Source organism: Anastrepha ludens, chromosome 5, assembly GCF_028408465.1.
Source record: "Anastrepha ludens isolate Willacy chromosome 5, idAnaLude1.1, whole genome shotgun sequence".
NCBI lineage: Eukaryota > Metazoa > Arthropoda > Insecta > Diptera > Tephritidae > Anastrepha > Anastrepha ludens.
This window is the reverse complement of record NC_071501.1, coordinates 17,739,513-17,766,377: the sequence shown is the minus strand read 5'-3', so window position 1 is coordinate 17,766,377 and position 26,865 is coordinate 17,739,513. Positions and strand designations below refer to the sequence as shown.

At 37.8% G+C, this 26,865-nt stretch overlaps 1 protein-coding gene across 1 annotated transcript in view; it reads right to left on the bottom strand.

The window, feature by feature from the left end:
* Nucleotides 1-703: 703 nt before the first annotated feature.
* Nucleotides 704-26,865, bottom strand: part of LOC128864086 (mucin-2) — an 83,796-nt gene continuing 57,634 nt past the window's right edge. The window contains exons 2-5 of the mRNA XM_054103583.1: nt 5,022-5,328; nt 4,693-4,930; nt 4,464-4,626; nt 704-4,405 (exon numbers count right to left, since the gene is read on the bottom strand). Coding sequence (XP_053959558.1) covers nt 1,178-4,405; nt 4,464-4,626; nt 4,693-4,930; nt 5,022-5,328 — 3,936 coding nt within the window. The 3' untranslated portion in view covers nt 704-1,177. The remainder of the gene's footprint in view (nt 4,406-4,463; nt 4,627-4,692; nt 4,931-5,021; nt 5,329-26,865) is intronic.

The window sequence follows — 26,865 nt, the reverse complement described above, 5'->3', positions numbered from 1 at the left end:
ATTACAGCTTTGAAATTATTTATAATACATAATAATTTAAAAAAACTTAGTAGTAAATACTTCGCACACATCGATAAGAATTTTAAAACTAATTTAATTTTTATTTTAATTAAGTGTAAGAAATTATTAGAATATTTAAATTACATACAAAATATAAATATAATTTAAAAAAATATTTAAGTTGTAAAATTACAAAATTAAAGTTCTATTTTATCAAATTAAAAAAAATTAGTTCTTCCTTTCCTTTAAATGTTGCTTACCAATATTTTGCGAAATGTTCAGATTATAGGTAACCTTTGCATGCATACAATTTTTATACTTAAGTCAATTGTATGCAAATACTTTTTCTATGGAAAAATTAAATAAAAAAAATTTTATATTGGAAAAAAAAATTTTTTTTATGAAAAAAAAATTGTTTAATGAAAAAAAAAATTATTTTTTTAGATATGCACTTTTTTATACGTTTTTTTCTCTTTTTACTTAAAACTAACTTTTATTATCAATTTTTTTTTTTTTTTTTTTTAATTATTATGTTTTTACTCGAAAATACCTTTAATTTTTCGTTTAAGTTCTTTATAATTACTTATTTATTCCTTTTTTTAGTTGAAACTCCCTTTATGTATCAGTTAAACGTTTTTCTATTAATTGTGTTTTCTTAAATACTATTTTTTGATACATTAAGTTTTTAAAATATTTTTCAGCTGAAATTTATTGCATAAAACTACTCTTAGAACCGTCAAAATCTAGGAAATATTATCTAAAAATTACAAAACCTGAATTTCATTATAAATTAAATGTTGTCACTCAAAAATTGTTAACGTCTCCCGTCAAGCAGCCTGACAGCTAACAACTAATGAACAAGAACCTGTTGCAGTACTGACTAAGTTGTAAATACTAAAAACGCTGTGTATTGAAAATATGCGCTACCTTTAGGAAGCATTTGCTATGATCCCAAATTTCCACATTTAATTTGACTAAATACCTTTCATTAAGTTTTCTAGCCCACAATTCACTTTTCCTGCATTTCTTGTCGTTTGCTTTAAAAAATATTTTCGCCTTTTTCTTTGCATATTTTCCAAAATGATGCATATGCACGCTATTTCTCCACCAACAGAGTTATTTCTTCATTTCTTACTTTTTTCACAATTCACTTCAATTTTTTTGCCTTTCATTCACTTCACTTCACTTTTACGTGCAACCCTCCTTTGACAACAGCCTCCGCTGGCGGAAATCTTCTCGCCTGACTAATATCGCTCTTCCTCTGTATGCCTGCGAAAAACCCGCCACCGCTGCCGCCTCGTCGTGCTACATTGACAATACTCGGTCTCTTTGATGTTGTTGACACTGCTTCAGCTGCAGCTTCCACTGGCTCTGCTGTCACGGCTCCTGTTGACTCGCCAACTGCTTCCGGCACGACTTCAACCTGACCAGTACCTTCCACCTCCAATGCAATTGGCTGTGCCTCCGCCTCCGCCTCTACCTTGGCCACTGGCAATTGATCATTGCTTCGCGCCTCGGACTCGTCCAGCGTTGGCCTGTAGGTGCGTATGCCCGAGTTGGAACGCACTGGCAGCAACGTCACCAATTGTGGTGCCGTTTCCGTTGTTGTATCCGCCGCAAACTGTGATGACTTCAACATTTCCTCGTATTTATTTGGGTCGATGACCTCCACCTCGGCCTCACCCACTACTGGTATGGCTGCGCCAATGCCCTCGGACGATGTGTCCTCCATGAAACTGGACATGGGTTTGATGAATGGCTCACGTCGCTGCAACGGAAGTTCAATGGAATTTTGTGTTGTTGCTGTCGGCGATGGCAATGCCAATGGCATTGGCGCTTTTGTGGTTGTCGTTGTAGAGATATCTGGCCTCGTTCTCAACGTTGGCATTGTCGGCGGTGTGATTGTCGTTGTGGTAGTAGTCGCCCTTCTTGTTGTTGTTGACGTCCACGGCCTTCTAGTCTCGTTTGCAGGAATTGCAGTTATTGTGCCTCGTCTAGTTGTGGGCATCCAATACACTGATGTTGCTGGTCTATCTCTAATGACGTTTGGTCGTATTGTGGTTGTTGTTGTGCTTGTGCTTGTGGTTGTGGTTGTGGTTGGTAATTTTGTTCTGCTTACATTCATGACTTGTGGATGTTTCATCTTGTTTTGTGAGAATGGTGGTACTTTTGTCGGTACAATGGGGGTAATGCCCAGCTTGGACGCCAGTGTATCGAAGATGAGCGAAATATCTTGTATGTTGGTTGCATTATTTATGCGTGTCTTAATATCATTCAGCGTAAAATTATCCTCTGTATTGCCGCTGCCCACATCCTCAGATATCCACGCCTGCAGTGTCTTATTGAATACCTTACGCATATTACCCGTATGACCGAAGCTATTGGTCGATGAACTATTCACAAATTCCCATTTGGACTGTGAGGGGAAGAGATTTGAGTCGTCTAGTATTGTAGAAGGTTTCGGATTGTATGCGGGCCGTAAGCGATTCCAATTTGCTACCGGTGGTTTGAAAGTCGTACTGGAAGGCGCTGTGGTCGTTGTGGTAGTCGTAGATGGTGGTGACGTTGTGGGTGTGGGCCGACCAGTTATGTTATTCTCGATATTGCGCGTTTGATTCTTAGCCTGATTGCGTTTCAAAATGAGCTCTTTGATATTCAGAAAAGTCGGCTTAGCTGTGGTTAAAACTTCCTCGACTACCTCATCCACTGGCTTTGCAAACGTTTGCACGGATGCGGGTTCATGTTCTACTATCGACTCAGTAGCTATTTCCTCAATCTGCTCCTCCTCCACCTCGGCGGCTTTAATTTCTGGTTCAGGTTCTGATTCAGCCTCTTCGATATTCTCTTCAGGCTCAACACGCGACTCAATAGGTTCCTCAAGCGCTTTCGTAGCATTGTGTGTATCTTCTTTAGGTAAGTTCAGCAGACCCATGAAAAATTCACCGATTGTGTCAGCCAACTCGGAGTTTGCGCTAGATTCTATGCGATTGATATTCGGTGTGCTGACCTTTGGTCTAAACGTAGTACTTGTAACCTTCTCCGTTAATTTTGGTATTACAGTTTCACTTTCTATGGCTTCCACATTAACTTTAGTTTTGGATTTCTCTTCTCCCTTCGCCAACTCCAATTCGTGCTTCTTGACGATTACACCACCACCGAGATGCTCAAATTTATCATTGGTTTCAATCGTTTCTTTCTCCTTAGCCGGTATCAGCGGTTTGAATGGTGGCACAATTACGTCATCAATCAGTGGCACTGGCAGTGGATGTGGTTTAACATGTGCACCAGCACCTAGCCGCTCAATATCTTCCGTGCCTGGCATAAAAACTGGATTGCCGAAACTATGATAGAATATCATATCTTGTGGACTCGGTGCCTCGGCACTCATCTCCGGTTTGCGTACAGCAGTACCAAAGAAACCGGGTGCATATGGATTAAAGGCAGGTGGTGTTGGCGGTGAAGGGTTCTCCGATATAAATGGCAATTCGAATTCATCGATGCGTCGCGTAGGCATGTCGGCTCTGAAAACTGGTGAAAGTGGCACCACCGGCAATGGCATATCCGCACCAGCTAATGTTTTTGTGGGGAATGCAGGTGGTGGACCAGGTATTAGTTCAGGCACTTCGCGATGTATCGGACGCCATGGTTGAGTATCAAGCACAGGTACGGAGGTAAAGAGACTTGCGTCCAATTTTGGCACTGACAAAGAAACGGACGGTGTGGTCATTGGTGGCAAACTAAATTGTTGTTTAGGCGTAAAAGCGGTCGGTGGTGGGAATGTAATTTGTTTGATGGTTGTAGGTGCGGGTGTGGTAGTCGATGCTTTAGTAGTCGTAGTTGTAGTGGATGGCGGTGTTGTAGTGGTTGTCGTTGTGGTTGTGGACGTGCTCGAGGTGCTGGTAGTGCTTGTGGTCGGTTTCTCCGTTGTAGTTGTTGTTGTCGTCGTCGTCGTCGCCTTTGACGTGGTGGGCGTGGTTCCTCTAGTGGTCGTAGTCTTCTTAGTGGTGCTAGTGCCTCTTGTAGATGTCGTTGATAATGTCGTCGTTGAAGGTTGATGCTGCGGTATTACGGTAGTTAGCTTCTCAATAGCAGGCTTCTTCGGCTTCACGCGTAACGCAAATGGTGTCACCGCTTTTGGTGGTAAGTTAGTGTACGCTTTTGTGGGCGTGGTCACCTTCTTGCGCGAGATATCAGCATCCGTTTTCGTAATTTCGAATGAACCCTCGAATGAACCTTGTATGACTGGCGCATTCTCTACATCCACGTCTGGTTCATCGTCTATGGAATGTGGACGATAAGTGGTGCGTGATTTTGCAGTAGTGGCGGGTTTTGAGAGCAGCGGGGGTGTATTCGGTTTCTTCATAAGTCGCTTCTCAAGCTGGGACTGGCTAGTGGGTTGTTGGGCCTTGAATAAACGGACTTTAGTAGCTGGGCAAAGGCACTATAAAAACAACAATACTTACAGCATCCTTGAAAAGTGAAGCTGATCGTACCACAGATTCATCGAGTATACGTTTGATCTCCACCGATTCGGCGTCTATGCGCAGAGAACGATACAGTGACTTAGCAGCTGTGGTTTCCAGAAAGAGCGATTCCTTTATGTAGTCTTCGACGCTGTGGATATTCCTAGAAAAAATAAATTTCATTAATATTCAGTGCTTATTCATACAGTCAATCAGTTTAAACACTCACTGTGGCAATTTCCTCACATCCAGGAAGGTACGAAAAGACACCTTTATCAGTGGACCCTCACCAAAGCCCCACGTGTCCACGCGCAGCGGTTGCAAGCCATTATCCATTAGTGAGCGCTCAATGAAGCGCTTATAAAATTCGACTTTCTGTTTGTAAGTAGTCGTGTGGTTATATTTTAGACCCGTCGAAAAGAGATCACCCTTCGCTATACGAAACGAACCATCGAAACCAAGCACAGCTGCATACGAGAGAAAAGTAATAATACAATTTGTTAAGCACACTTATTTTTGTAGAAAACTTATTTATTGCGATATTATTGAAATACTTACGATCCTCCAAATTCGCTTTCACAGAACTGAAGTAGAACGCCAATCCGGCTATTGAGATCACGGCGAGTAATACAATAAATACAGCTGTCGTAAGTATAATGGAGAATGAACGCGGCTTTTGATAGTGGGTGTGCGTTTTGGCGGAGAAAGTCGAAGGTGCTATGTTGCGGCCGTCACGCCATATACCCCACGCATTGTAACCGTACTGACTGAGTTCGTTCGTGTATGAAGGTTGTTTGTTCATGTGATAATAGGCGCCGAGTGTTGAACGGCGACCCAGTGTGTTTTGGTAGGTGTAATCGTTAGACTGTAAGTGAAAAGAAAATAAAAGAATTTTAGCAAAAAACCTTTAGAATAAAAGAATATATAGAAATTATAGAAGAAGAACTATAACTAATATTGGTATCTTCAGATTTTGAATTGAGTTGGCTAATAATAAATTCGGTATTTGAAATTTAAAAAACGATGCATTTAATTTCAGCTCTTGAATGTAAAAAAAATGGATACTTTCTTTTGGAAACCAACAAAAACCAGCCAATCCTGTCTATGAATACAAAACTCACAACACGTTTGCCCGCGTGGAATGAGCGAAGAGTGTGTAAGGGCAGTGTAAACTAGGGTCTTTGACAAATTTAAGAACAAAACTTCCCTAATCCCAAAATTGGCTGTAAAATGTCATCAAGTGGCTAAAAAAGATGCATAAAACAATTCATGTTTGCATTACTCGTGCCTCGAAACCCTTCCCCATAAAAATTTACTGCAAGGCTAATAAACAAGCTCGTCATGGCACCGCTCTAACTGTTCAGAAATACACTAACTATTCCATTACAAGCCTGCAAACTTATATAAGATTAAATTTGTGGAGCGTGGGACAAGACCAAGCACTCAGTCAGGAAGGCCATTGCACTACCCCCAGATAGATTAAAGTGGAAAGAATATAGACAGGATAGATGCAGTACGGATTGTAAGACGGAAACATTGGTTTCAGTTCATAATACCGCAAATCTTTGGATGCATTGATGAATCTTAAGAGATCCAGAAGAGGAAGAGTATGAACTTTATCCAGACTCAGTACATCGCAATCCAACTACCGGAGCCTAATGCGTTAAAAATGTTTGCTTTAGATGGATGGTCATCGGGAAAAGAAGGATCTACATTGATAGCAAAGTTGCGGTAAAGATCTTAAAAACCACTCGTACCTCGTAAAAAGTAATCTACTGCAGGAATATAAGTTAGAGCTTCACTCCGTTGCAAGGTGGAAGGAGCTTGAACTTGTGTAGGCGCTTGAGGAGCTAGAACTATAGTATGCAACGAACTCGCTGATGAATTGTCAAACTGCGGTTCTTTGGAGTGTCCAATTGGTGCAGTACTGATACCGTACCCTATGTTTGCTGAAAAGGCCTCACAGGGCGGTCTCAACATTACTTCTCTGCCTAGAACATGTAAGCGATGAGCCTTTACATGCCTGTTTATAGGGCGCAATACATGGGGATGACATATGGTTACCATAGCCATATATATCTTGTTTGTAAGATGAGTATAGTACAAAATATTTTCTCTGCCGCTGTCCAAACGTATTGCAAATGAAAGAGCTATATTCTCGTTCCCTTGAAACAAAAATTTTAATTACAAATTTTCCAAAAAAATTTTTTTTTTGGAAAACATTAACAAAAATTTGATAGGTATTGCTCATATTAAGATTTGACATCTTCACAAAAACGGGATCCCAAAAATCCTGGATTCGTAAAAATAAAAAAAAAATTGTTTACAAAATTAAAAAATTTACAAAAAAAAATTTGTTTTATAAAATTTGCAAATTTTACAAACTTCTTTTTTTACAAATTTTACAAAAAAAAAATTTTTATTAAAAATTTTAGAAAAAAAAATTTTTATTAAAAATTTTAGAAAAAAAATTTTTTTTTTTGGAAAAATCAACAAAAATAGATATTGCTCATATTAAGTTTCAACATCTTCACAAAAACGGGATCCCGAAAATCCTGGAGCCGTAACAATTAAAAAAAAATTGCTTACAAAATTCAAAAATTTATAAAACAAATTTGTTTTATAAAATTTGGAAATTTTACAAACTTTTTTTTGTACAAATTTTACACAAAAAAAATTTTTTTACTTTATTTTATTATTTTATTTTAATTTTAGAATATATGTAGGAGAGTAGGCAGAAAGGAGTTCGCCTTAAGTTGTCGGTGAGTTAAGTCGTATTTTCGTGTGCGCGCTTTTGCTAATAAAAAGTCGTTCTTTTCAGTTGCCCAAACAGACGTGCCGTACTAAACTTCATCTTTTTAATCACCATCTTTTTAATTTAAAGTTGAAATAACTATTGAATAACATTTTTACTAAATATATTATCTTACATTTGGGGGCTCAACCGTCGCGAATAAAAGTTGATAAAAATTTGGTTAATAAGTTGAAAAAACCAATTCGGAAAATCTAATACCGTGCAGTTTTAATTTTTATTAAAGTCGACCTAATTGTGTTTTAAAGTTGAACAAACACTTTAAGAGAAGGTTAAGTTGAAGTTGCTTAAAATCATAAAAGTTGCTAAAAGTAGAATATATATTTTGATATAAAATATAAACGGTAAAATTTATGTCTATGCAAAACGGCGAATCCAATTTGCAAGTGACAAAACCAACAAGCCGAGAGCAGCGCGCAATAGCAAGGGCAAAAAGGTCAGCAACAGAAGAGATCGATTTACTGGAAGAAAATATAAAAGAGAAGTTTGAAGTCGACGACGAAGTTTTTCTCGACGCTACCAACGACGAAACATCAGAAAATAAAATAAAAGCAGAAATGACTGAAATTGGCGACCTAATAAAACTTCTAACGTTGAAGTTTCAGAAGGAAGAAGAGCAGCAAAAAACAAAGCAAGCAGCAATTTCAACAGAAAACGTTGATAGTGTAATCGGAGATTTCGATGGTCAATCACCGGTGCGTGTGGAGAGCTGGTTCGAGAATTTTGAGAAATGTGCAGCAGCTCTGAAATGGAGCGATAATCAAAAATATGTTTTCGCTCGCAAAAAGATGACAAAGACGGCTAAACTGTTCGTGGATTCAATTTGTGTTTTTGATTATGATACTCTTAGAAAAGAAGTTGAACGAGAATTTCGCCGTGACTTTGTAAGTGCCGACATACACAAACAATTGCAGGAGAGACGCAAAAAGAGTACAGAAAGTATGCATGAGTATATGTTACACATGCGACGGTTAGGAACGTTCGGCAAAGTAGATGACCCTTCGATCATTAGGTACATTATTGATGGAATAAATGAAAAAGCAGAGAACAAAACTTTTTTACATGCTGCCAAGAATTTTGACGACTTGAAAGCAATGCTTGAAGCTTATGAAAAACAAATAGAAACGAAAAGAGAAGCAAAAGCAAATAATGGTAGAAATTCTAGTGCAACGGAAAGTAATAAAAACAAAAAGAGCAAACGAGAACATTGTTATAATTGCGGGTCTACTGACCATAAAAGAAGCGAATGCAAAGAGCAAACTAAATGTTTTGGGTGCAATAAAACGGGACACATATCCAAAAATTGCCCATCAAGTACGCAAAAAAATAATGACGTAAACTTGGTCCATACAGTTGAGCAGCAGCAAAACATGCAAAAGACTGTACAGATTAACAACATAAAAGTTCGTTGCCTAATCGACAGCGGTGCAGAAATTTCTATAATTGAGCAAACGGTTGCAAAAAAATTAAATTGTTCTCTAAAGAAATGTAGTGACAGTCTTTCGGGTTATGGCAATAAAAAGGTGATTGCTATCGGCAGGTGTGAAGCGAATATTACTGTTGATAATCTTGTTTGTGCGCATAGCTTCTTGGTCGTACCAGACAATTTGTCTAAGTATGAGGTCATCTTAGGTTTTGATTTTATCGGAAAATGCGAATACATTTATGATAGAAGTGGTTATAGATTTACAAAATTTCTTTCGGAAAATGAAAATTGGATTCACAATATTTCGATTGAAAATAAAGAGTTAGAAGTGCCAAAAATATACAAAAATCAAATAGAAAATATTGTTAAAGAGTATTCACCTAAAACCGAAGTGACAAGCCCAATGAGTATGAAAATTGTGTTGTCAGAAGATAAAGTTATTCGACATTTACCGAAGAGACTACCATTGCCAGAACAGAAAGTTGTAAGCGAGCAAGTTGAGGACTGGCTGCAAAAGAAAATAATACGTCCGTCGAGTTCCGAATATTGTAGTCGAGTTGTGATAGTCGATAAAACAGATGGTAAAAAACGTTTGTGTGTAGACTTCCGAGACTTAAATAAAATAGTGCAAAAAGATCGTTTCCCAGTTCCACTCATGGAAGAGGTCATTGAAGCGTTAGAAGGCGCAAGCATATTTACAACTTTGGACCTTGAAAATGCATTTTTTCATGTACCAATAGAAGAGAGTTCGAAGAAGTACACCGCTTTTGTTACCCGCGATGGTATTTATGAATTCAACAGAGCACCGTTTGGGTTCTGTAATTCACCGGCTATGTTTTTACGTTTCGTCAACCACATCTTTCGTAATTTGATTAGAGAAAATGTTATGCAGATGTACATGGATGACGTTATAGTGCCCTCGAAGAATGAAGAAGAAGGTATAGAGAAGTTGAAGAAAGTATTAAGTTTGGCTGAACAGTATGGTCTCCATATTAAATGGCAAAAATGCAAGTTTTTAAAGCACGATGTAGTTTATTTGGGATTATTAATAAAAAACGGATGTGTTTCACCTGATGCAGAGAAATGTCTTGCCATACGAAAGTTCCCAGTGCCTAAAAACGTGAAACAGCTGCAACAAATGTTAGGACTGTTTGGATACTTTAGGAAATTCGTTGAAAATTATGCTGTAATCACCAAACCACTCACAGACCTTTTGAAGAAGGAGGCCAAATTCGTATTGGGCACCGCAGAAATGACAGCCATTGAAAAAGTAAAAGACATACTAACTAGTCAACCAGTTTTGCGTATCTTTTGCCCGTCAGCACCAACGGAGCTTCATACCGATGCGTCGAAGGATGGTCTTGGAGGAATTCTTTTGCAATTATTCGATGGAAAGCTGCATCCTATATACTATTGGAGTAGAAAAAATACTGCTGAAGAAAGTAAGTTACATAGCTTCTACCTTGAAATAAAAGCTGCATATTATGCTGTACAGAAATTTCGTCACTATCTTCTGGGACGAGAGTTTAAATTAGTCACAGATTGCCAAGCGTTTAAGAGCACTACTACTAAAAAAGAGTTACCACCCGCCGTAACACGTTGGATACTATATCTTGAAGATTATAAATATGTTATAGAGCACCGTAAAGGAACTTCGATGAAGCACGTGGATGCTTTGAGTAGAGCACCAGCGAGTGTTTTAATGATTGACGAAATAAGTGCTAGACTACGCCTAGCCCAAACAAGCGATGAACATTTTAAAGCCGTGAAGCAAATTTTACAAACGCAAGATTATGAAGATTACGTTGTTAAAAATGGTATTTTGTTCAAAAGTCAAAATGGTTTACTACTGCTTGCTGTACCACGTTTAATGGAGCAACAGATTATTAGAGAAGAGCACGAAAAAGGGCACTTTGCGGTTGATAAAACAGTTAATGCGGTTCAACAAAGGTATTTTATACCACATTTACGCCAAAAAGTTGAAAAATATATCAAAAATTGTATCAAGTGCATTTTATTCAACAAGAAGCTTGGGAAACAAGAAGGGGAAATGCATATCATTGATAAGGGAGATGCGCCACTGCTGACAATCCACATCGATCACCTTGGACCTTTAGATGCAACAGCAAAATTGTACAAGCATATTTTAATCGTTGTTGATGGTTTTAGCAAATTTACTTGGTTGTACCCTACAAAAACAACATCTGCAGAGGAGGTAATCAGAAAAATGTCGGAATGGGCTAACATATTTGGAGCACCGCATCGCATTATCAGTGATAAGGGGTCAGCATTTACATCGACGGCGTTTAAGGACTGGTGTCAGACAGAAAAAGTAGAACACGTCCTGACAACAACGGGTGTGCCGAGAGGCAATGGCCAAGTCGAACGATTGAACCGAGTTGTTATAAATGTTATTTCGAAGTTGTCAGCAGATCGTACAGAAGCCTGGTATAAATACGTTGGCAAAGTGCAAAGAGTCATCAATAGTACCATCAATAAATCAACGAAATACACACCATTTGAAATAATGTTTGGTGTGAAAATGAAAACGCCAATGGATGTCAACATAAATAATATGGTGGAAAGTGAAACAGCCGATATTTTAATATCTAATCGTGACAGTATGAGAGAAAATGTAAGAAGACAAATCGTATACGCTCAGAAAGAATACAAAGAAAACTTTGACAGACGTCGTAAATGCAAACAAATCTACAAATTGGGAGATTTAGTGGCTATCAAACGGTCACAATTTGTCGCAGGGAAAAAGTTGGCCAACGAGTACTTGGGCCCTTATGAGGTGATCAGGGTCAAACGAAACGATAGGTACGATGTAAAGAAGGCAGCAGACTTTGAAGGCCCCAATGCAACATCAACGAGTTGTGACTATATGAAGCCGTGGAAACGGGATGAATCCGATCTATCCGAGACGGATGATATTGTCGAATGGCCGAATGTAGGAGAGTAGGCAGAAAGGAGTTCGCCTTAAGTTGTCGGTGAGTTAAGTCGTATTTTCGTGTGCGCGCTTTTGCTAATAAAAAGTCGTTCTTTTCAGTTGCCCAAACAGACGTGCCGTACTAAACTTCATCTTTTTAATCACCATCTTTTTAATTTAAAGTTGAAATAACTATTGAATAACATTTTTACTAAATATATTATCTTACATATATATATTATATTTTTTTTTAATTAACAAAAATAGAGATTGCTCATATTAAGATTTGACATTTTCACAGATTTCCATTTGTGCACAAAAAAAAAAATAAGAAAAATACTTTTAAAATGTTAAGTCTTCCGTGACACAAACTTCCATGCGCCGCTCTTATTTTTAGCAGAAGCAATGCAAACCTTGAATGCAAAACCCAAGGCTAACGCACCCCGGGTACAACTACAAAATATATTATAGATTTTACTCATACACGTATGTATGTACGTACTACAAGGCTCCCCCCTCCTTGGTCTGCTAGCTATTCAGTTCATTCACAGGAAATTTTATTTATTACTGACAAATATTAGATATGGGATTGAGTTTCCGTCCTCGTCAGAGGGATGAAAGATGGAATAAATTGGTAGTATCCAATGGCACATACTTCATATAATAAAGTATGTCATTATGTAGTATTTAATTGCTTAATTAATTCGTAACTTTCGCTAAGAAAGGACAGAAACTTATTCCCATACCCAATAGTTACACCTAATTCTCTTTCTACTGGTTAGATACATTCTCAAAAAATTCGTGTAAAAAAAATTCTTGCTTACACATTTTAATTCATTAAATATATTGTAAGAAATAAATTAATAAACGGCGAGAGCAAAATCTACCGAGTGTCAGGGACTTTTCCTGAGACTATATGAGGGTCAAGAAAAATTCATAAAATATTGAAAATAATTGCTGTAAAAAAAATTAATTAATCAAAAGTTCACCAAATCCTGGAAAAGGCCCATAAAAAGCAAGTCGACACCCATCATCTCTTTGTCAACTATAAAGCTGCGTTCGATAGCCCGATAAGGAATTGCCTGTACGCCACCATGTCTGAGTTCGATATACCAGCGAAGCTCATACGGCTTTGTAGAATGACGTTGAGCTACACAACCAGCTCCGCCAAGCTAGGAAATAACCTCTCCGAACCATTCAGTACCGTTCGAGGTTTCAGACAAGGCGATCCACTGTCATGCAACCTCTTCAACTTCGTGATGGAAGGGGTGCTCCGAAAAGCACAGTAATGGCACTATTTTCTACAAATGTGTCCAGCTCCTTGCGTACGCCGACGACATTGACATTATCGGCCGCTGTAAGCGAGATGTCACCGCTGCGTTTTCTGCTATCGAAAAGAAAGCATCACGAGTGGGTCTGGCGGTGAACGAGGGTAAAACGAAGTATATGCTGTCTACAACGCGAAACACACGCCGTGTAGGAACGCACGTCATTGCGGACAACTATACTTTCGAAGTTGTGCCAGAATTTATTTATCTTGGCACGGCCGTTAACAGCAACAACGATATCAGCCTAAAGATCAATCGGAGAATCACTCTTGCTAATAGGTATTACTATGGACTAAGTAAGCAATTGAGTAGTCGAGCCCTCTCTCGCATGACCAAACTGATACTTTACAAGACGCTCATCATACCCGTGTTGCTTTATGGCGCAGAGGCATGAGTAGTGTCACAAAGCGATTCAGCCGCTCTTGGGGTGTTCGAGAGAAAAGTTCTTCGTAAGATCTTCGGTCCTGTGCGCGTTGGCGAAGACTACCGTTCAAGAATGAACCACGAGCTGTATGAGCTCTACGCCGACAATGACGTAGTTCAACGCATCGCCCTCCAACGCCTGCGTTGGCAAGGGCATGTCGTGCGTATGGATGAAGAAACTGCAGCAAAGAAGGTGTTCGAGGGCGAAGTCCAAGGGAGCCGACGCAGAGGATGACCATTGCACCGGTGGAAAGACCAGGTAGAGGAAACCCTATGCTCGCTAGTGAGGTCGGCCGTAACTCGGTAACGGGTTGTTATGGCCACCTAAGTAAGTAAGTAAGTAAATCTAAAATTCAGAAACAAAAGGGTTAAGTAAAATGTATTTCACATCCAAATAACATAAACGAATTTTTTTTTTTTTTTAAATTAATAGGCAAACACTTCTGCTAAATCGTTAGTGCCGTCAACTAGTGAGGACCCAAACCAGCCTTCAAATGCGCGAAAAGGAAGCGATTAAATGAGAAGAAATAAAGAGAGAAACAATCACTAATTAGAATGCTACGCTCAAAAACGCAATGCAATTTTTATGCGTTTGCAGATTTTCGTTTCTTCGATGAACAGAAAACTGATTATCAGGCACCGGTTATGCAGTAACGCCTAGGCAATTAAAGCTTTGCAATCAGTAGACTTTAACTGGGCGGCTGCATATTCAGCATCCGCCCCAAACTGCAAGCTTCACCATTAACTATTACTGCAGCTCAACAGCTCACACTCACACATACATACGTAGGTAGAGAGCGGCAGGCAAGCTATGTAGCAGGCAGGCAGCAGTCAGCCAATTTGTAATCTGACACATGCCAATGCCAACGCCAGTCAACTGATTAACAATTAACCAGTTTTCGTCTGGCAGACAATGATGCCCCGAGGGGAACATTACACACACACACATACACATACATATGTATATAAGAATATATGCAATTACAAAGAGACACTTAATAAGATAGTGGCTACAGGAAGCAACAAAAATAACTATCAAACTATACACCAACACACATAAGTACATTTACTAGGTTTGTATGGCTGAAGTTCATCACCACTTGCCAATCGCCTGCAAGGGAACGCACAAGCCCCAAACTCTATTAGCTGCACTGCTGACTAGTTATTTGATGGGCACAACCAACTACTAAATTGGCAGAATTGTAATTATAGAAATTTGCTTACTACCACTTCATGTACACGTATGCACGTATGCACGTGTGTGTGTGTGTGTGTGCATGGAGGCATGGTAAGGCCTTCAAATAATTTCAAGAACAGCGGCTGCCACTCAAAATCCTCAACTCATGCGCTAAATTGGATATGTGTGAGGCCAGAATGAGGGTATAACTACTAAAAGGATTTCATTGAACTCACCGGCGGCTGTTGGCAGCAACAACATTAAAATCATCAGCTGTTAATGGTGGTGCCATTAAAACAAATTACTTGTTTCTAACTACATACTTGAATTACTATGCACACACACATACACACAACCATCCATATGTCGGTGCATAAACACACTTACAAGCATACACAAATCAGTAATGGTTTTTAGAGCAAGCAAATGCAACAGCTTCCTGCATTTAATGGAATTTAATACTTTGTAATACTTAGCAACGCTTTAGAGCGAGCTCTCAAGAGCGCACATAAAATTCACGACCATACACATACATCCTTACGCTCATACTATAACACACATAATTGTAATAGTGCCCCTGCAGGGAAATTCCTTGGAATAGGGAAATGGTGTATTCCTAGTGATTTCACAATAATTCTTTTTTTCTTTTTCTATTACTGTTATTATAACTGTTCTTCATGCAATCGACTGCTGAATTTTATAGGGTCATGTCCAAGATGGTGTCCATTATGCTAGGTTCCTTTCATTTCTGGATCGTTTGGAACTAGTAAGGGGTGTTTTTGAGGCGTATGGAATATTCGCGAAGAAATTCTGTCAAGCCATTCATTCAAGTAAGCACAAATCTTAACCTTTAAGTGGTGATGTTGACCCATGGGATTACTCAGAACAAATTAAATATATAATAAATACAGGGTGCGACACTCGAAGTGTACCCAATTAAAAAGGCCATAAATTTAGTTTGGAAAATTACTTTTATTCAATTCGATGTAAAAAATGTGTGAAAATAATACAAAATTAAGAATCAATTTACTTTTGCTCACTATGACCTTGACACGGTCCAAAAATGAATCACAAGCTGCCCGAATGTGACTTGAAAGTATTTTGGCCCAATGGTTTTTTTCAGCGCCTCGAGACCGTTGAATCTTTTAGTTCCGACCTTGCTCTCCAAAAGGATTCATCGGACTCGCGTCTGGTGACTTTGAGAGCCATTGTGTGGATGTCACGAGGGGTGCTTTTTATATGTCGGGATTAGAGAACAAAAACAAATTTTAATCATCGAAAATCACTTTATTGTTTTTCAAAATGTTCTCCATGAAGATCTATACACTTTTGTAAGCGTTTGAACCAATTGTCGAAGCACTTTTGCCACTCTGAATGAGGTACCTCCAAAACATGCATTCTGAATGCCGCAACCGCTTCTTCAGGTTTCGAAAAACGTTGACCTCTCAGTTTGTTTTTTACGTACGGGAATAAAAAGAAGTCATTCGGTGCCAAGTCAGGAGTATACGGCGGATGACCCATTAGTTCGATGTTTTGGGCGCTCAAAAATGCAGTTGTTTGAGCCGATGTGTGAGAGCTCGCATTGTCCTGGTGAAGAGTGATCCATCTTTGGCGATTGGTTTTCCTCATTTCTTGGAAGACAACTGGCAAACAAATGGTTGTGTACCACTCAGAATTTACTGTTCTGCGTTGTTCCAGTGGTACGGTTGCGACATGTCCAGTTTTTCCGAAAAAACTGGCGACCATTTGCTTGGAAGTGCTTCGTGCGCGAACAACTTTTGTTAGATTTGACTCATCTTGAAACACCCATACAGTCGACTGCTGTTTACTTTCGGGCTCATACGCGTAAATCCTTGATTCATCACCTGTCACGATGTCATAGACGTGTTTCGAAGGCCCGCGATCGTATTTTTTGAGCATTTCCTTCGACCAGTCGACACGAGCTTTTTTTGAGCAATTGACAAATTGTGTGGGATCCAACGCGAACAAATTTTTTTGACAGTCAAATGTTTATGCAATATTGAATGTATGCTGGTCCCACTAATGCCTAAGATTGTCTCAATCTCACGATAGGTCACATGACGATCTTGCAATATCAGTTCGCGCACAGCATCAATGGTTTTCGGAACAACAACTGATTTTGGAGGACCTTCACGAAATTCGTCTTGGAGTGAACTACGACCACGATTGAATTCACCATACCATCGATAAACACTGGTCCTTGATGGAGCTTCATCGCCAAAAAATGAATTAAGTTCATCCATGCAAGTGAGTTTTGTGAGACGATGCCGAGTGCTGTTGAAAAGTCCATGGTGTGCCACCGAAAAGTTTGTCTGCCCACGGCTTCAAAGCAACCTCCAGAATACTTACTGTGGCGGGTGCTGCCTCCCGATGACTCAAATTCTCGTATGAACGGTCGGTCAAGTAAACCCTGTCGTTTTGGGAGTTTACGAATAGCTCAATTTGAAAAAATGTCTAGTCATAAAACACAATATTCGGAAATTGAACGCTTTCGTCCAAGCGAAGCAACTCCTTCGCTCTTTCAAGTCTGTGTTGTTGCTGCTTTGGTGTGAGATCATGCGCCTTTTGAATCTTGCAAGGCTTGACCTTGAGAACATTTTTCAATATGCAGCGGATGCTACGGTCAGATATTTTCACATCTTTCGCTTTGAAGTGACACCGTCGGGGATTTCGCTCAAGTCTCTTTTTCACTTTTTGAACCATTTCGTGTGAAGTTGCAGTCCTTTGATGACGTTTGGCGATGCTACCCGTATCATTGTAATGAGTAATGGCGCGGTAAACAAAAACTATTTACTTTAAGGGGCTCGAGCTCCCGAACAATCGCTCATTTTGATTTTCCAGCTAAATATAATGCAATCACACTATTAGGTATTAAATCTATTACTGATTTTACTGTCACTTAGCCAACTAACTGTGTAGGCGGTCTGAAGTTGGTTACACTTCTAGTGCCGGACCCTGGTGAATACACTTCTGTTAGGTGTTTGTCGAGCTCCTCCTCCTATTTGTGGTTTGCGCCTTGATGTTGTTCTACAAATGGAGGGACCTACAGTTTCAAGCCGACTCCGAACTGGCTATGGCTGCTATGAGAAGAAACTTCTTCTATCATTTGGATATCTCATGCGCGGAGATACGAACGTATGCACTCTCAAATTGTAGTCAAGCCCCAAACCATTCAGCGGCCGAGTTAAGTAACAGATACAAGTATTAAAAATTTCTACTAAATTTCTAACGCCTCAAAATTACGAATGTTGTAAATATTTTAGCCGTAACCTGAGCACCATCTCGCAGCCAACTTTGTTTTGTTTCTTTTATTTTTTAAATATATTTAAATATATTTTTTTATTTTTTTAAGCTCTTTAAGTATGTAATTAAAATATATTCAAAAATATATTTTCAATCAAAATCAAAAATATATTATAAACCATAAACAGGATTTTTCGAAACGCATACCGTCCTGCATACAGTTTTGTGATAGTGCACAATTCCCTGCTGCGGCATGCCGGCGCTGTTTAAATATCATCAACTTGATTGTGCCATTAAAAGCTTCCTCTACTGTGTGGCTCTGAGTGTGAGGCTGTGTGTGCGGTTGTATGTAAGTGGGCGCTCAAGGCTGCAGTTAAGTATTTGTTCTAAAACATACCAACAAAAGTATAACTCAATTAAATTGTTTTTATTGTGTGCAGCATGCCACAAATCGCTGCAACTGCCAACAACAAAATGGCCAACAGGAAATGGCTAACAGTAACTAAATACAAGGTGGCGCCTATTGGTCACCCTATTTGAAGATTTATAATTTTTACAAATGTTGTTGTACGTCAATTATATTTAACACTTGCGATATTCGTCACTTTTGAACTATATGTAGTATACGAACAGACAGACAATAATGCGAGTACAGGCCAAAATAAAGATTTCCATCACTCAAAATCGTTTTTGTTTTAGTTTTTTTTTTTTTTTGGTTTTTTTTTTAGTTTTCCACCACCCGAAATCTTGTTTTTTTAGGTTTTTTTGAGTAAAGTAGTCATTCTGGCACGAATTGAATGATTAATTTTGCGCCATATTGTACTGCTATGAGTACTTTGATCTACTGGTGTTTAAATTTATGTTTGATTTTTTTCCTTTTCCGGACATTTATTTTTTTTTAATGATTTCAATCACTCAAAATCTTTTTTTTTTTTTGGTTTTCTTTTGTTGTTTTTTTTTTAAGATTTCCATGACTCAAAATCCTATTATTTATTTGCATATTTTTTTTTGTTTTGTTTAAAGATTTTTTCTTGTTTTTCTTTAAGATTTCCACCACCCAAAATCTTTTTTTTGGTTTTGTTTTAGTGAAACCGTTATTTTGACACAAATTGGATGATAAATTTTGCGCCACTTGTACAAGTATAAGTATGAGTACTTTGATCTACTGGCGTTTAAATTTATGTTTAATTTTTTTCCTTCTTTAACGGTCCTTTTTTTAATATTTCCATCACTCAAAATCTTCTTTTTTAGGTTTTTTTGCTTTTATTGTTTTTTTTTTTTGTTTTGAATTCCATAACTCAAAATCTTATTTTTTATTATTTTTTTTTTGTTTAAAGATTTTGTTTTTGTTTTCTTTTTTTTTTTGTAAGATCTTTTTTCTTTAATTGTTTTTTAGGTAAACAGTTATTCTGACACAAATTGGATGGTTAATGTCGCGTCACCTTGTACAAGTATGAGTACTTGGATCTACTGGCGCTTAAATTTAGGTTTCGTTTTTTCTTTCTTTTGCGGAAATTTTTTTTTAAGATTTCCATCACTCAAAATCTTCTTTTCTAGGTTTTTTTGTTGTTTTTTTTTAAGATTTCCATGACTCAAAATCTTATTTTTTTAGTTTTTGTTTTGTTTAAAAAAATTTTTTTGTTTTCTTCTTAAAATTTCCATCACTCAAAATCGTTTTCTTTTTTTGGGTTTTTGTTTTTTGAAGTAAAAAGTTATTCAGACGCAAATTAGATGATATATTTTGCGCCACCTTGTACAAATATGAGTTCTTTGATATTCTTGCATATAAATTTATGTTTACGCTTTTTCTTTCCTTTGCGAACAACTAATTTTTTTGTTATCTTGTCACATAGCAAATATCGGCTTTATAATCGTTAAGACATTTCAAGCATTTACATTCACATTTTACATTGCATTTGTTTTTTAGCCTCAGACTTACAAACAACGAAAGTGATTACTTTTCGCTGCGTGCCTGTACACACACTCACACACGTCCCTTGCTTGGTCACATATCAGCAGCTCAGACTACTTCTCTCACTACTTCAATGTCTTAACTACTTCCATGCTCTTAGCAGTAGTACACTCACTCACTCTCTTATCGGCATACCTACCTACGAGTACACTACACTTAGTCGGCTCATACCTTTTGAAGCACTAGCAAATTCATCTTATCCACACTTCACATACAGCTTTCGCTGTTTGTTGCTTTAGTTCATTGAACTGTTTGCTGGCTGCCAGTCAACCGTCAGATTTATCACTCAAGCAGCCATCAATTCTTCGCCCTACGCACACCCCACCGACTGCCTAGCTAAGAACTTTTTATGTAAGTATGTATGTATATCTGTAGCAAACGAGCTCCTCATATTATCCAGATATATTTACATACAAATGTATGTATCTATGTCTTAACCCAATGCAATCCCTTCAGTCCGCTTAGCAAATATCGATAGTTTTGTTCTTAACATTTCTTTGCTTTACTTTCGTCTTTCTTTTGCATATCTTTTGCATTTTTTTAACAGCCACTTCTCCACTACTTCTTTAGCTATAACCACATGTTATGCCATTAACTAGCCCGCTGCAACTGGCTATGTTGCATGCTGTAATATTTACTTCCTTTTTCAATTTTTTCACACATTTTTTTAAAAATGTACGTATGTATGTGTGATTTTCTTGTCTATTTTTTCCTGTTATTAAACGTCAAACCAACGCCGCCTCACCAACGATCGTTTAGTTGGTTTGCTTTTTTTCCATTCTTTGATTGATGTTGGTTTTAGTTTTTTCGGTTGTTTATATGGTCTATTGTCAGCGTCAACGTTTGTAGACCTCTAATGTTGTTTTTTTTTCGTTTTTTATTGTTGGCTTAGGTTTCATGTTCATGCAATGTGCTTTGTTTTTCATTACCCCATAACATTTACACCTGCATTCCCGAACCTGCATATCAACACAATGCGAACACGCAAACATTTGTGTTGGCTCAGTGCAACAAAAAGGATGTGGGCATTTATCTCTGCTTGAGTGCGGCAAATAGAGGCCGATACACACACATCTCATACACAAGTTTACATGAATAGATTTCATGGGAGTATGCAACCGGCTATATTTTGCCGAAAAAGTAGATTTTTTTGGAGCTAAGCCTCATTTTCTAATAAATTACTTCTTTTTACGAGGGAAAGATAAGATTTCAAAAACAAACCCCAGTATTTATTTAAGAAGATTGAAAGTTTCTTAAAAGTGATTTCAGTGCCCTGACTTGCATATTCGGAGAAATAAATTTGAATATTGTAAGGACAATTCTTCATTTACATCAACAACCAAGGTTTGCTTTGAGATCCTCTAATTATTTTTTTTTCTTTTTTTATCCTTATTTGGCCATAGTGCACTTTAACCTCTGATGTGGTATAAGTGGCGTTTGTCCCCGAGCATATAATTGGAGCCTCCTAATGAATTTTAGCACTTCCTCAAACTTTTTTTTCCACATCGCCACCTAAATCTGTTAGTCGTCTTGCGAAATCTACGCATTTACAGAGGATGTGCTCTGGCATCATCTGGATCATTAGCCAACTCGTTAAATAACAGCTGTTTGCTTCCACTAATATGCTACTCCAATAACAACGAAAAGTATAATACCCGGTATAATATCCAGCGAGAGTTTGTCATCTCATTTCAGCTTTAGGAGCCTACTACTTGATGCTCTTCTAAAAGATAAGGAAATTTGTTTTGCCTCTCTCTGTCCTGGACTTTTTGTCTAGTGTCGTATGAGTTCCGTATTTACCCAGTCATTGAAAACTTCCTTTATGTGGGATTTGGTAAGCGAATAGAACGGGTCCGACCATGAAAATTTTGATGCAGCTCCTAACTTTGATAGGCAATACTCCTCTTGGCTCCGTGAGGTCATACATAGTGCACAGAAAGACGATGTTCTTTGCTCCCAGAGCATTGACGATAGTGAGCATTCCTCAACGGGTTTAGAAGTGACTATTCGAGACTGCATATGATTTCCTGACTGCTATATAAAATGCAAAAGCAAGTCGTATTGTACCTCTTTGTAGGCTTTTTGTACAACAAATTTCAATGCAATGGATCTCATTTTGAGATACTGCGGAATAACAGCCAATTGGTGTCGAGCTTTCAAGGCTCAATCCAAACATACCCACATCAAAGGCATCTTAGCATTTGCAAGTTTCGACTCAACTCTGCACTAAATTTTCTAGTCAAGTTCAATGTATGTATAGATTAGCTGTCTCCTAGAGCGGCCGGTCTAAAATATGTAACCTGAAATTTTATAAAACTTTGGCGCTGTTACCTGAAGACGCCCTGTAAGTCGTCAACGGAAATCTCCTTCCGTAAGATTGTCAAAGCTATTTCAACAGCCTAAAGCATCCCAGTCGAGTTGATTTCGGATTGATCCTTGTTCAGTCTAGAACCTTGGGAACAAAATAAGAAAATAAGTTCACTGATGCTAGCGCGCTACAGCACGGTGGCTGGGGACGCATTACAACTTGACCAGTAACAATTAAACTTTATTGTATTGCATAACTCTACTCAGAAAGCCTGGCCACTTTTTACTCGACGGTAATCTAGTAAATGCTAAGTCTTTACGCGAGGTGTTGCGTTCACTCAATAACTGTCCACAGGCAGCTGCTACTGATCTCTTCTCAAAGCTTAGATTCATCACCAACTTCTCCCCGCAAAGCTCCGCCCCGCTAGCCAGCGTTGCTAACTCTAATAAATTATTCGATAGTCATGCGGTTTTCATCTTTACTCTTAGATATTTCTTTTTCAAAATATTTAGAGTTGCGAAAAATTTCTTCAACAATTTATAGCAAACGACTTGAGCTTCCAGGTAGCTTCTTAAATTTAATTTTGTACCGATTTATGGATATAACCTTTTATCCTCGAACAGGACGAAAAAAGGCCAGACATGGGTGCCAAGCCGAGGGTTTTAAAAAAGGAGTGCAACGGAGGGTAAACGTAAGCGTATCAGTCCAAAAATTATGAAATGAATGGCTTCAGATATTATATGCAGCCAGTTTATTTCTAGTTGCAAGACCAGTACGAACGTTTGTCTCACACACATTTGCTATTCAAAAAATCAGAAAGTTTCTAGTCAATTTTTAATTAATTAACAGCAAAAATTAGATGATTTTATTTTAGTTTCTGCAAATCCTATCGATGAACTGCAACTTATCATTGTAAAAACCGCCTTCCACATCTACCACAAGACTACCCTGGCAAATATCTTATGACTAAGCGCCAGTTCTCTAACTTTAGTTGCAATGCTGCAGGTGTAGTACCGATCCACTTTTAAGGTAAGCAAATGCTAAATAAAAGAACAACTCGCTCTCAATAAAAAGCAAAGAATAAAATTTATATTTTTGATTTACGAAAATTTACTCCTTTTATTTGATGTGCGAAAAGTAAGAAATTCTAATAAACTTCTCACTCTTCCAACCCTTCTTACCTTTCTTAAGTATCACTTGCTTTGCTTTCTCTTTCATTTCAGCTTAATTCTAAGAGAGCAGTACTTAATCGCTTATTCCCGCGTAAAGAAGAGAGTTAGGCGGTGTTATAAGATGAGCTACTTCACAACAAGAAAAAATAACCAGTTGTTTGTGCTCAAAAATAGTTACTCTTTAGAGCATCACTCAACTAAGTATTTTGCATGTCTAAGCTGGACTAGCAGTAACAATAGAATGTTGACAAAAAGAAACGCAGACGATGTCAATAACCCGTGTTTTGGTTTGACAGGGACGGACTCAAGCTATGCGCCGCCTTTCACAAATTGTATGATAAATGCACATTTGTGTAGGGATTTATTCGAAACGGGCAAGGTAGGGAACAAAATGGAATGGAAATAATGGTTTTTGTTAATCAAGTAGCGTAATTCGTTTAGAAGTTAATTATAATCAGGAATTTTTATTCAAATTTTTTATCACATAGCTCACCTAGCTGCAATACTTAACAGCATAATATCATATTTAAGTTCTCTCGGGCGAATCTTTTGAATTTGAAAATATTAATTTTTATTTCCCATTCATTCAGATTATATATATTTTATTATTATTATTATTACTCTTAAAAATGTGTCCACTGATTTAAAAAAAATGTGTTCTATTAAATTACTTATTAAGTGAACTAATTGTCGAAGTATAAAATAATTTTTAGAATATTTTTTTTGCGGAAAGCGTCGAAAAAATAGGGCGAAAGTGAAGATTTTGTATGTTAGTTGGTTGGTTATTGAAGTGGTGATTCACCAGAAATCCAATTAGCGCTTCCATCCATTCCATATCCTCGCTATCAACAAGTTATACGCTTATTCCTTTACGACTACATCCAGTCTGAGCGATTGAGAAACCTCATAAGGCTGTTTACATCTATGCCTTCCATGGGGCAGGACATTTGCAAAGGACATGGACGATAGTTTCCTTCTTCTTCAGTTGATTACAACTATGGCAGAAGCCAGTTATCACTACCATGAGGCGGCAGGTATCTCTTCATTTCATATACGCAAAGTTAAACCACTAAAAATTTTTTAGTACGCACTTATTTTCAGCTAAAAATTAATTTAGTTAATAAGAAAATATTTATTTAGTTAATGTAAAAAAAAATCGAATTATTGCTCTCTGATGAAAATTGGGAGCTGCATATTACCCGGCAATCTTAAATTTAGATGCCGCTGTTTTGTGTGCATTGAGGAGATTTGGTGGGCTTATAACTTAAACATTTTCGATAAAATCTACTAAATTATAAGATTAAGTAAATTATAAGATTAAGAAGACATTGGCAAAAAATCTCTATCTTTCAATCACTCCAAAATTTTTTTCGCTTTCAAGAAAAAAATCACTAAAAAAATTTAAAAAGGTTGACTGGTTTCCTCTAAAAATTAATTACTTTTATTAAACTGCTTTAAATTTTACAATCAGATGCCGTACAGTTTCAAAATGAATATTTTAAATGAATTTTATAATCCATTGTACTTTTCGAAGGTTTGAAATTTTGTCGCCTCCACAAATTTTCCACATTTTGCCGCGTGACTACCATTCGGAAGTCACAAAGAGAACGTCGGTTCGAATCTCGGTGAACCACCAAAATTAAGAAAAACATTTTTCTAAAAGCAGTCGCCCCTCGGCAGGCAATGGCAAACCTCCGAATGTCTTTCTGCCACGAAAAAGCTCCTCATAAAAATATCTGCCGTTCGGAGTCGGCTTGAAACTGTAGGTCCCTCCATTTGCGAAACAACATCAAGACGCACGCCACAAATAGGAGGGGAAGCTCGGCCAAGCACCCAAAAACGGGGTACGCGCCAATTATATGTATATATACATATATAAGCAGCTGCCTTTATCGATTATAAGGCAGATTCGTCTTTTGTTTTGCGTCACTATTTCGTTTTTTTGCTTCTTTTTTTTTTTTTTGCTTGATTATTTTATTAAACAATGAGGCTGTATCTGTAAGACTTTTTAGTCTTTTTTTATACGTCAATTGGTTGGTATTTATTGATATGAGAATAATAGAAGAATTTCAATATGAAAGTAAGGTTGTTGTAAATAAAATCCCTAAATTAAAAGTTGGGATTGTTGAGACATGACTTAATAGTTTTGTGGCTGCGGATTTTATGCAAATATGATTATTTCTTTACATTTTAAACGTGAATACAAATCAATTTAAAAATTTAAGATAATGAAGCCAGCAAATACGACGACGGAGGTATCCAAAGAGAGCATTTTCCTTCGCTGATTCATGTCCCCTCCCGCCTATTTTTGGAATGAAGACGACCTTGACTAGCTTCCAACTATCTGGAATATGACCTAGGTTTAAGCACGCTTTAAAAATTCCCTCTAGCCATGGTAGGATACAGTCCAAGGTTTTCTATAGCATCTTTGGAATGATCCCATCTGGCCCCGGAGATTTAAAAGGTGAGCAAGATTTAATTGCCCATCCAACTTTCTCCTTCGTAATTATTTCTTTTGCAAGATGCTGTGGATTCTATTGGCTCCGCCTGATATTTCCGCTCCCACTTTCGATGACGCTGCACCCGGGAAAATGCGTATTTAGCAGAAGTTCTAACGATTCTTCTGTCGTAGCAGTCCAAGTACCATCAGGCTTCTTGACCCAAGAAGACCTTGAATGATCTTTGGACAAAGCTAAACCTAGCAGAATCCCTGGTGGATTCAATTGACGAACAAAATTCGCTCCAGCTGCCTTTCTTGGCGGCCCTAATTGCCTTCTTGTACTGTCTCCGAGGTAAAACGTTGATCCAGATTTTTCCCTTAGTTTTGAGAGCTCACTGCTCCACCAAGGAGGATGGGATTTTTTGTTAAATTAAGTTAAGTTTATTTGTACGCAAGTACGAGCAATTCAATGAGTCGTTTCATTAAAGGCTTTGGATTATCTAGCAAAAGGCATTTGAAAAATATTTCGTCGGAAGAAACTTGAGTCTACAGCTTCTTTCAAGGATTTCAAATGAAACTTCTGTAAAAACATCCTGTTTGCATTAACATTAAAATAAAACAAACCGCATACATTTAAAATTAATTTTATAAGCGTTGTGGGTCCCCTCATGAACTTTTAGGACACCTTTCAGTGAGTTCATTACATTTTTTTATTTGTTATCGAATATTACACGCCGCTCATTTCTTCCTTGATGATGTAAGCGTAATGAAGAATACGCAAACACACAATAAGATATGATGTCTGAGGCAGATTCGAAGCCTCCTCCTTCGAGTACCCATACTTCAAGTTAAACTTTCATTTCACAAAGTGTTCGTATTAAAATTTTGATAAAGCTGGCTGACAGCTGCAACAATGTTGCCACAGTACCAGTAACCTATGCAAAAGAGATCTAGCATTGTAATGCTTAAGTGTCAAGCGAACTTTTATTAATTTCTTACCACACGCTCTTCTTGCTCTCGCACTCTTCTAGCGTGACTTTCCTTTTTCCGCAACTTTTCCGAGGATGGCAAGTGCCAGCATTTCGTTTATATTTTTACCAAGGCTTAAAAAAAATATAAAAAAAAAATGAAAATGTGTCATAAAAGTG